The sequence below is a fragment of the Dipodomys merriami genome, unplaced genomic scaffold (assembly GCF_024711535.1).
Source record: "Dipodomys merriami isolate MVZ:Mamm:240054 unplaced genomic scaffold, mDipMer1.0.p SCAF_27, whole genome shotgun sequence".
NCBI lineage: Eukaryota > Metazoa > Chordata > Mammalia > Rodentia > Heteromyidae > Dipodomys > Dipodomys merriami.
In genome coordinates this window covers 2,540,901-2,553,082 of record NW_027204159.1, presented here as the reverse complement: position 1 = coordinate 2,553,082, position 12,182 = coordinate 2,540,901, and the positions used below count along the sequence as shown (strand labels likewise).

The window sequence follows — 12,182 nt, the reverse complement described above, 5'->3', positions numbered from 1 at the left end:
AATAAAATAAAATTTTAAAACATCAAACTAGTCATTTTTATCAATGTTACGTTCATAGTCCAGACATTCTTTAATGCTAGCAGAGTAACAGAGACAATCCTCTTCCAATAAATACAATCATGACATCTCTGTAGCAAACCTATTTGCTTAGGCCCAGCCAACTGTAGATCTGGGAACAATATACTGTAATCACCACAAAAAATAAAATAAAATAAAACCTTCAGACCAGATAAAATGACAAGTATCTGACTTGGCTGGTTCTCAGAAGCTTGAGTCTCAGAGAAATCTATCAAACAAAAAACTCCCACAGGATAGTTGTACTCAGGAGGAGATGGAAGACACAAGCACAAGAGGTTTTAAAGTTCTTGAATCTTTCAACAAACACTAGTTGGCACCATTGTCAAAGTTCTACCAATTTTCAAAAGCCATACATCCCCAACTTTACTTGAAAGAAATGAGAAAAATTCCCCTCTAACACCTGAATAAACCCAGCAACCGATGCTACTGTTTTTAAATACAGTGCAGTAGAGGATAGGTAGAAAGAATACGTAATTTTTTCTTGTTATTCTTAAGACTTAGAGATTCATGAAAACAAGAAAAAAAAAAGCGTACAAACCAAGATCCTAGTTATACTTACTACTATGAATCAACTTTTAATATCAACTGAGACTCAAAAATACTGGTGTTATAGAGCATTTTATTACATTTCTTCATATATATTATAGTTTCATAATAAATTTTAATTTTTTATCTTCTAATTGCTTTTTTTGGGGGGGGAGGGTCCAGTCATGGGGCCTGAACTCTGGGCCTGGGCGCTGTCCCTCAGCTCTTTAGCTCAAGGCTAGCACTCTACCACTTGAGCCACAGCGTAACTTCCGGGTTATTTCTTTTTGCTTATGTGGTGCTGAGGAATCGAACCCAGGGCCTGATGTGTGTGTGTGTGTGTGTGTGTGTGTGTGTGTGTGTGTGTGTATGTGTGTGTGTGTGTGTGTGTGTGTGTGTGTGTGTACATACACTGATGCTAGAGTTTGAACTCATGGCCTTGGTTCTCATTTGATTTTCTTCTTCTTACTCACACCTGGTACTCTACTACTGGAACCATGCCCTGGAAGTAGAGCCTCAAAGGCTTTTCTTCCATGGCTAGCTCCAAATCATGATTCTTCAGGTTTCAACCTCCTGAGTAGCTATGGTTAAAGGCATGGGACACTAGCACCTGGCTCAAATATATATATGGATCCACAGATTCAGTCTGACCTTAACTTTCACATTTTCCATCAAGATTCTAAAATCAACATTAAAAGTTACTATCCATTCCTTTGGTATATGCTATATCACTTAGAAAATGTTTGTTACACAAAACCTGATTTGTTATTTTAATTCTCTAGAGTAATCATAAGACATCTTGTTATTCATAATGTACATAAGTATTAATTTGTGAAATGTGCCTTGTAGGATGATCAAGACTTTCAGAGAGATGCAACAACGTTTCTCCTTTCCAACTGCTGAGTTACAGTAAAGCATTTCACCACATTCCCATGGCCAGCCTCTCAACCAGAGTGTTATCCTTTTTTTTTTTTTTTTGGGGGGGGGGCAGCGGTGGTTAGTCGTGGGGCTTGAACTCTGTGCTTGGGCGCTGTCCCTACCTATGTTCTTCAGCTCAAGGCAAGCACTTTACCACTTCAGCCACAGCGCCACTTCCTGTTATCCATTTTTTTAACTAAGATTTATTAACCCAAAGAATGGACACACACACACACACACACACACACACACACACAAACACACACACACACACAGAGGCTAAAACAGTAGGCCACCTGTTAGATCCAGTCCACAAGGAATTCTTCCTGGAAGCACAAGAGGAAAACCCCCACAGAGGATCTTAGAGGCAGACAGTTGCTTCAGGGAGAGAGTGGAGCACTGGGTGGGTCCCCTCCAACCCCAGTCTGACCAAGTGATAAAAAACAATCAAGAGAGGAGGGGGAAAAAAAACACCTTCCTCCCATCCCCCCTAGCAGCAAATGAACTGCTGCTAACCTAGGATAGCTGCTTACAACATGGACCTTGTACCTTACTAAAGAATCCACAGCAAGTGAAACTAAAATGGACAACCCAGAGAAAATACTGTTCTAGACACATTACCCTCCTAGATACCAACAGTAACATTTAGTGATTGACTACACTGGCTCTACTCAAATGCAGGAAATCAGTACCCAAACTTGCCAACAAAATACACTACAACACATTGTTGCTATGTTTGATGTTGCCATCAAATTAAGGCACAGTTTAAAGTAGTTTAAAAAAAAAAAGAAAGAAAATAATCAACTCATATGCTAGATTGCTGTGCTGTGTAATGGTTTTCATTATAATGTTTAGCTATGAAGTAAGCTAGAAGATATTCTGGGAAGATATAAATCTCTAGTATGGTTTCAGAAAAAGGACCACATCCTTTATGCTTTCATAATAAAAGTTCCTTTCAAAATGAAGTCAGACGCTAAGGTATCAGAGAACAATATTCTTTATATTTTGTTATCAGGCCTTTCTACAGGCAGACTAGGGCGTCACCCATAGACAAAGGTCACTAGAGTGGTAGAAAGCCTAGACTCTAAAGGTTGCCTATTAAAATCCCAGGCGTTAGCTGTGTGACCTGGGAAAGATAATCTCTTTGTGCTTCAATTTTCACACCTTCTGGGTGGTGGTTGTGGAAACCAGGCCTCTCATGTAAGAAACCCATGCTAATAATATCAGATAATTGAGTGTCAAGCTCACGAAGGGATTACAAAGTCTACCCACTTGGGGAGTCAGTATCCTACTATCCTAGCAGAGTACCTGCTTCCTGTAGTAAAAATCGAGCAGTGACAATCTGAGAAAGGCAACCTTAAGTACCAAAAGCTCTACCTTCCAAACCATGTTGCCAGGCACACAAAACCTACACATGCCAGCTCCTCTCCAGCAGCCAGAGCTTCTTCCCTTGCATGCTCTGCACTTTAAGCAGAGCTTAAGTGCCTCACAGAGTACTGAGGGATGGATATTAAAATACTGGAATTAACACCGTCTGAGAATTCCCAGTAACTGAATGAGTCACTTCTTTAGCAACAGAGTAAAATGTCAAGGTTGCCAGAGAACCCCATGCAGATGTTTTCATAAATCATCTGCAAGTGATCACCAAGCCAAAGCTAAAGGACATTATTCAAGACAACACTTTCAGTGAAATAGATCTGTTTTTATTATTTTTTTTTCCTGTAATGAAGAAAATTCTGAAAATGAGGTAGGTTACTGGGAGGAGGGGTTGGAAATCACAGGGAGTTTAACCACCAAGTTATACAACATGTCAAAGGTTAGAACTGTTCCTTGCCTTGGAGCAAGAGTCAGTCAAACTGTTTTCTCCAGCCTTATCAAAAGGCAGTAGGCAAAGTTCAAGTTTTAAAATCAGCCCGCAGCCCTTACAATACATTTTGTTTCTCAATACCAGAAGCAGAAACTCTATAGAATCTGAAACATTGCCTTGCAGCAATCGTTTTAACACTGCCACCGACAAAATCTTTGCACGTTCTGTATTGACAGTAAAAGGCATAAAAGAGTCTTTTTCAACTTTCATATTATTTAAGTAAAGTTTGTATTTGCATGTCAATCAAATCTAAGCCATTTGTCCTGGTACTACCGGATGAAACCCTGCGGGTATTTTCAGCCACTTAAACTGTCACACAAGGGGGGGGGGATGAAAACATGGACTTGATCCACCTCCTAGGTTTTTCTATCTGTTCGTCTACGCATAGGCTAGCTTGTCAGCACGTGTGTCCTTCAGATGGACTCATCACAGAGCACCGTCAGTGGTAAAAATCTACAAACACTCCCCGCACCCGCCGTGCTGTACCCATAAAAGCAGAACCGATTGTGACTTTTTTTTTTTTTAAGTAACTTCACATAAAAGACTTTTCAGATGGGTCGTTTCCTCAACTCATTTTCCCAATTTGATCTGCGGGCACAGGACTGAGCGCCCCACAGCTTCCGGCAGGAGAACAGCACGCGCTTTCCCCACCAGCTCCCCACCCCAGAAACCTCACAAACGCGATGTAATAATAACAGCTGAAGAATGATGACGACACTAAAACCAACCCCACATCGCCGCGGGTAGAAACACCAAATCAACTTTTGTCTCTTAAGTGTCACAGAGGATAAAGAAGCGGGGCGCCGGGGGAGGGGGCGGGGGGGGGGAAGAGAAGGAAATAAAACGGCCAGGTGGGATGTGTTTGAACAATTTCCGGGACCCGGTGCGCGCCAGGGGTCTGGGTTGGTAGGCGCAGCTCAGCCCTGTGTAAGCCGAAGGGTTACCCAAAGCTACACCCAAGCTGTGCAAGTGAAGGGACACCTCCTGCTCCCCGCCGCACTCCTCGCCAGCAGGGGCCGAAGGCCACTTCCACAGTCCAGGTCTCAGTGCGGGAACATGGCCACTTCCACCCCCCCACCCCCCCCAGCGGGCGCCTGCCCCCGCACGCCGTCCAGCAGTTTGCTAAGTCGACGCACTGGAGAAGAGCCAGCTACGGAGCCGCGGCCCCCGGGGTGCCTGCGCCGCAGAACCTGGCTGCTGGATCCCTCCCCTCCTCTCAGGGACCCTCCTTAGGTTCGGCCTCCACGCCGAAGGGGGCACACAGGAGGTGGAAGTCGGGGAGCAGCCGGTACCCGCGGCCGCCCCACACCCCCGCCTCCCGTGCCTCGGAGCCCCGCGCCTGGGGCTGCCAGGTGCTTACCTGTGGGAAGGAGCCCTCGCGGCGCGGGCTCCGAGGGTAGTCTAAGTGACCCCTGTCCAGCATCAGGTAGAGGGAGAAGATCACCACGCAGAAGATCGCGCTGCCAAACACGGTGAACTGCCGGCTTAACTTCATTTTCCTCGATAGACTCGGGGCCAGGATACCGTCCTCACCCGGAGGCGGCGGCGAACCGCGGGCTCCAGGAAGCGGCCGCCAAAGGCTCCCAGCTCCCGGGCTGCGCCCAGTCCGTGCGCTCGGGCGCTAGCGCGGGTCCCGGCCGCGCTCCGCACCTTGTCCCCGGGGCCAGCACGAGCCCCCGGCCTTCGCTCGGGTCCGCTGCCCTCTCCGGGGCGGGTCGTGCCCCCTCGAGGCCGGACCCGAGCTGGCGGCGGCGGCGGCGGCGGGGAACCGAGCCTCGCAAACTTGATCTCCAGCTCAGCGCCCAACACGCAGCCCGGCGCGCCCCGCGGCAGCCGGAGAGGTGGCTTGCCCGCACTTCCTGCTACCGCCGCCCCGACCGAGGAAAAGTTTTTTCTCGACGAGGGCAGGCGTGTCTGCCGTCACCCAGCCCACGCGCGGGCTCGGCGGCCCCGGGGCGGACCGCGCTGAGCCAGGTCCGACCCGCGGACAGAAGGAACTGGCTGTGACGGAGCCGGGGCCCCACAACTTAGCGCCGGGACAGCCGGGCCCGCCCCCGCCGCCCCGTCCCCGCCTCCCCACCCCCGGCTGAGCCCCTTTCTGCTGCCGCCACCGCCCAGACCCGGCCGGGGCGCGCCCGGGGCTTCTATGGGCGCACACGCTGGGGCGCCGGGGCGCTCGGATCCGGCTGGAGTTTCCTCGGGGTGCGCGTCCGCTCCCGGCCTCTCCCGCCCCCGGCGCCGCCGCCTCTACCTTCTCCCCCCCCACCCCCCTCCAAGACCCGGGCAGTGCGGGGAGGGCGTAGGGGGCGGGCGGAGGCGGCGGCGGCGCGGAGAGGAGGGAAAGGAGAGGAGCGTCCCCGGAGAGAAGCCCGCTCCAGCTGCAACCGTGAGCAACCCCCCTCCTTCCCGCCCCGAAAACGCGGAGATGGCGGCGGCAGCTGCGAAAGGAAGCGCCGGTTCTCCAGCGCCACTCGGCGCTCCAGCACCGCCTGCCAGGAGCCGGAGGAGGCGGCAGCGGCGGCGGCAGCAGCAGCGGCGGCGGCGGCGCGGCAGCCGCTGGGTCAATCGGCTCCCGCAGCCCGGGAGCAGGGCAGCCGGCTGGCCCCGCCCCCTCCCGACGCGCCGAGATGAGAGGGCGGGGCCCCGGGCACCCAATCAGGGTTCGCCGCCTGCCAGGCCCGCCCCGCGTCTGCCTCCCCTGGGCCCAGGCTTATAGGGAGACCTCAGGAGGCTTCCGTGACCCGGGAGACTCCCCCGCAGGAGTTGAGGCTGGCAGTCATGGTCATCCAAGCACCAGCAGCCCACGTTCCATGGGAGCTGAGCTATTCCCATGTTCCTTCTGATGCCCAGGTTTTACACCTTGGAACACCCAGATGAAGGGTGTCTTGGAAGGTACAACCATGAAGGGCTGGTAGAGAAGAAAAACATGAAACCTGAGAATTCTGTTTAGTTTCCTCATTTCCTCTTTGGCTTTTTTTGGTGACATGCCAGTAAAACCTAAGAGAAGAGAGCCTGGCAAAAGCCCATCTGAATCTGCGTGGAGAATCAGAGAAATCATTCTGGTAGGGATTGCTGATTTATTGGGTTTCAGCTCCACATTCACCCTTTTTGACTGCTCCATAAAAATGGATCTGGGCCTTTTAAGTAGCTTTGCCTTTGCCTTCTGGGACTGAAGCTTTGTCAGTAGAGGGTGCTGAAGAAACATTGCAAGAAAAAGGATTTCCACTTTCTGGTTTTGGTACGTTCAGTGGGCAGACACTTGCATACCAGGCTTTCTCCAGTCCCAGCTTCCTGTAATACTTAGTATCCACCAGATCTATGGAAGGCAAGACAATACCACATGGATAGCTTTCCTGACACCCCAGAGATAATTTGCAGCACATACGAGGGTAGATTTTCAGGGTTTTCGAGTTTTTGTAGTAAGAGCACCACCATCTTGACTTCTCAGCTACTCAGTGCCAAAGTATGCTCTTCAATATTGGGTAGATCTTAGCTCCAGCAGAGATGAGGTAGAGATCTTTTTTGAGCCTTTTCTCACTTCGCTCAGAGGTTAAAGGCAACTATTAAGCCTATATTGTGTGAATCCTCATCTGGCTAGTGAATCCTTCTTTATCTAATCCCTTACTATCGTAAATAGTTCTTTTTAGGAAGGCTTTCCTGTCAAGAAGGAGTCCCAAGAAATAGAGCAGTAAAGATAGAATTTAAAACTCAATTTGATTGAGATTTTGGTCATGAGTTTCTTGCAAAGAGAAATGGAATGCTGATAATTTGTGGCATTCAGGTCATCTCGAAAGTGAGTTATATTTATACAATGGAATTCTATGCCTCCATCAAAAAGAATGACATCGCCCCATTTGTTAGGAAATGGAAAGACTTGGAAAAAATTATAGTAAGTGAAGTCAGGACCAAAGAAACGTAGGTTCCATGGTTTCCCTTATTTGCAATAACCAGTATAAGTCTAGGACAAGCAGTAAAGGTCAAAAGCTATGTACCTGTGACCATATAAGAGGATGTTAAATGAAATGAACCCCAAGATAGGGACACAAGTGGCTTTTTTCTTTCTTGCTATTGTTTTTAACGTATTTAAAATGTACTGTGTAATTTTTTTTGTTTTTCTTTTTTGTTTCTATGGTATAACTCCTGTTTTCACTGTATTTGATGTTGGTGCCCTGCATCTTGTATATGCATTTTTCTAATTTGGAGAGGGGAAGGAAAATAACAAAATTCTAAAATAAAGATACAGGTTGACCCATTGTAACAATGAGATGTACAAGACACTATGTTGAAAACAAACTTTACAACTTGCAGGGTGGGGGTAATAGGGGGTAAACAAAGAAGGAGGTAACAAGGCTCAATAGAAAATGTACTCATTATCCTAGTCATGTAGCTGTAACCCCTCTGTACAGTATTTTTATAATAAAAATATATATTAAAGAAAAAGTAATCACCTGTAGTTGATGCTGATTAAGTGGCAACTGAGGCAATTGCCTTGAAGGCCCAGTTGGCCTGTTATACCTGACCACATTGGTCTCTACAGGTAATCATAACAGGACCTATAGAAGGACCATGGTGTGAAAAGAATCCTTAAAAGGCTTTTGAATGCATGTAAAGAAAAACAACAAGCACAGGTCCACTAAATCCCAGAGTTGCAGTGGGAATCAGAGAGACCTCATAACAGTTCTAAAAGAATCTCCCTTATTGTATCAACAGAATGATATTGCTGAACATCAAATGCAACATTTTAATTTTCAGAATTCTGAGTTATAATTACTATTGAATTCAGACATGCCAAGTTCCTTTATGAAAGTTAAGGTATTAATTGGTAAATAATATGATTCAAAAACTTGGAATCCATTGAACACAGCTGAACTTGGCAGTCTTAAACCACTACCACCACCAACACCCTTCACTCTAAGTCTCTCAACCGATAGATGTAAGTTACTTTCCAATGTCTGAGGTCATGACTTCTCTCTGTTTGAAAGCTTTATGACAATTCACAAAGGTATTTCTCTGAAATATCCATTCCCTCTGTAACAGTCTCCAAGAACAGTTGGCTTCATGCAGGGCAAATACTTTGAGAGGAAATTCACATCCTCCTCAGAGCCAGAAAACTCGAGACCATAATCACAAAGTATTAGACCTTAGAAGACAAAATATAACATTAGATTGACTCAAAATGTATTGTTGCTGTGTTATGTGTGTTGGTTCATATAGCTAGAGGTGCCTCTAAAAAACTCATTTGATGGATGGATGAAAATGTGGGTTCAGTGGTGGAGTTGTAATGGTTTGTAAGATTGAGATGCTAGAGCTTCACAACATAAACCAGGAAAGGTATTCTGATGACCCAGAGAAATAAGAAGTTTGTACAGGACTTGCCATATGCAATTTGTATACCATCTCCCAACTGTGTTCCATGCAAAGATCCAGAACACACTCCTTTCAATGAAGCACTGAGAAAGGCATTAATGAGGGGAACACTTGTATCTTTAAAGATATCTGCTAATAATCCCCTCCATAGGCCTTCTATGAGGTAGAGATGCCACACTGAGATGGGCCCTCATTTTCCTCCCCCATTCTATGGGGTGACAAGATCCTAGTATAGCAGAGGCCAGGCAGCATTTACCAACAAAGACGTGAGGGGAACAGCTACCTTCAATGGCAGCAAGCATTCAGACTGCCTTGTCCCATGGAAAAGTTGTCAGAGCAAAGTAGATAGGCCGCCTAATAGAGTATTGGTTTATATTTGTAACATAAGGCTCTAGGTAAAGTCAGCTTAAATCTGACTGAGTTGTCACAGTCAACAGTCAGACCCTCTTAATAAATTTTCAACCCTGAATCACTTCACATACCTACAGTACCATTGTTGATGAAGAGTCTACATCACCTTTAGGACGTCTGCCTTAACCACAATACAAATTGTATACTCCCTTTGAGACTGGCTTCAAAGATTCATGGCCGTCTACTAGAGTGATTATGCACTGGTGAAAGAACATATGCAGATCCCCACGCTACCTTCATTAGCCATGGAATAAGGACCATGTTGTGGGAAGAGCCAGGTAGAAGCTATACAAACTTTTACTTTTTCAGAAACCAGAAGCAATATTATATTAGTGGTACTAATTGCAGGGGTTAATGTCATCATAAATTCTCTTATGATGACATTAAGAGAATTTAAGAGTAAAAATAAGGGCTGAGAAGGTGGCTCAGTGGTAGAGCGCTTGCCTTGCATGCCTGAGGCCCTGGGTTGGATTCCTCAGCACCACATAAGCAGAAAAAAAAAAAAAGCTGGAAGTGGTGCTATGGCTCAAGTGGTAGCGTGCAGGCCTTGAGCTGAAGAGCTGAGGGACAGTGCCCAGGCCCAGAGTTCAGGCCCCATGACTGGACCCCCCCCAAAAAAAATCAAAGATTAAGAATAATAGTATTTAGTATATTTCTACTTAACTCACCAATATGTCCAATGAAAATGACTTTGGACTATTATAAATTTAATCAGGGAATGATCCCAATTTTAACTGCTGTCTCAACTACACTATCTTTACTGGAACAACTCAACACAGAACTTGGCACTTGGTATAGAATTATCAATTTGGTTAATGACATTTTCTCCATACCTCTTTGGAAAACAAACACAAGAAGAAGTGTTCTGATAGAGTTAACAGAATACCTTCACAATGTTGCCTTAATGATCCATTAATAAATGTAGATTATCTCTATATTCTATAAAATATCACACTAGTTCACTACATTGACATTATGCTGATTGCACTCATTGACCAGAAAAAAAAAAAACAAGTATTTTAAATGTCCTAGGAATAATTGAGCTAGAGAGGAGATAAAGATCATGGGTATGAAGTGACAATGCTACAATAGTTACACTAGTTGTAGAATGTGTTCCAGAATGATACAAGCTATATAATAAGAAATTGTTGAGACACAAGAGATGAACCCAAGCAAATGGTTTGGGTTAAAAATAGTGAGGGCTGAGAAACAAGACTGATTATAGCAACAGGGAATACCAGCAATATGGCTATGTGAGAAAAGTATGGTAAATTAAATTATGTCTCCTAAATGGTTATGTGCTGCTGGTCACCTGTGCTCATATCTGTGAGCCTAGCAACTCAGGAGGCTGAGATCTGAGGGTTGCAGTTTGAAGCTGGCCAGAGCAGGAAAGTCCATGAGACTTTGATCAACCACCAAGCAGCTGGAAGTAGAGCTGTGGATCAAGGGGTTGAGCACTCACTTTGAACAAAACAGGGACAGACCTCAGGCTATGAATTCAAGCCCCCAGGACTACCTATTTATGAAAAGAAGCTTTTTCCTATTTTTAGCATGTAAGTCTATATGTCTCAAAAATCAAGAATAGCCACTCTAATAGGTATGAAGGGATATCACATTAAATATTTGATCTCTTGTGTTCATTGCATCAGAATTCACAACACCCAAAATTCCAGTTAGGAACCACTCTAACTACTCATCAACAGATGACTGCCACTCAATTTATTGTATGTGAAAACAGAACTAGGAAATTTAAAGAAACAGGAAGAGATGGGATAGGTGAAGGATGATGAATTGTATACATGAATACACAGTACATTGTATACGTGAGTACACAGTACTCCTCTGGACAACCATTTGGAGACAATTAAAAAAATAAAGCAAGAGCAAAATATTGCTAAGTATATCTTATATATGCAGAAATATAACATCATAAATTAAAACTTTTTAAAAAGATGAAAAACATCCAGTGACTACCTATAGATATGTGGCTATATATACAATGGAATATGATTCATCCCCAAAATAAAAGATAACTGTAGTCAGTTGAAACAAGAACCCTACAGGACATTATGTTCAATAAAATCTGCCAGACCCATGAAGACAAATTCTGCATGACCTCACTTACATGCAGAATCTAAGTTAAAATCATAGCAATAGAGAATAGCAGTTGCCAGGGACTGAGAAGATGGAGGGAATGGAAGAATTTTTCTAGGTGGTATGAACTTTTATTATAAGGTTCAGTCTGGAGATATAATCTACATAATAGTATCGATAGCTAATAAAAATGTATTGTATACTTGAAATTTACTGCAAGGATAGATCTTAAGTACTATCACCACACACACAAGTAACTATGTGAGGTGATATGTTAGTAGCTGAACTGCTTTGTAATTGGTAATGCTTACATCAAAACCCCATAGCTTAGGTGTATACAATTTTTATTTTTCCATTGTTCCTCAATATAACACTCCAATCTCCCCAGCACTATCAGAACCAACATGGGGGCTTATTATACCTTATTAGGGGCCTATTAATACCTATTAATTACCTATAGGGTAATCTCTAGCTTTAGGGAAAATCAGTGAAATTTTAGTCTCCCTTTGGATTAGAGTAATTAGCTGTGTCATTAGGGAAACAAAGAGCTGTAGATCTAGTCCTTGTGCTTTGAGAAAATGTATCTTGGAAAAGTGAAAGTAAACATCCTCTAGCATGTCTGTTTCTCAGCAGGTTTCCACTTTTACTAGGAACACCGAAAAAAAAATCCAGAAACATTTTATTTCCCCACATCTAGGGGAACAGAAGGGCAAGGCTCATGAAATAAAGTTGTAAGGCCAATCCCTCTAGAAGACACACAGCCTTTATGACTTTGAGAAAGTTACATAGTATCTCTGTGCCTTCATTCCAAGCATACTGCATTGACATAGTAATAGCAGTGGTTTCCAGCATTGTTGTAGGAGTCCATGAGGTGATAAATGACAGGTTAGGACAGTCTTTCCCAGATGCCTTCCTTTTTTTT

General features: G+C 44.8%; 1 protein-coding gene across 1 annotated transcript in view; it reads right to left on the bottom strand.

Annotated features, from left to right (window-relative positions):
• Positions 1-5,385, bottom strand: part of Man2a1 (mannosidase alpha class 2A member 1) — a 161,209-nt gene extending 155,824 nt beyond the window's left edge. The window contains exon 1 of the mRNA XM_070036027.1: positions 4,749-5,385. Coding sequence (XP_069892128.1) covers positions 4,749-4,883 — 135 coding nt within the window. The 5' untranslated portion in view covers positions 4,884-5,385. The remainder of the gene's footprint in view (positions 1-4,748) is intronic.
• Between the last annotated feature and the right edge of the window lie 6,797 nt (positions 5,386-12,182).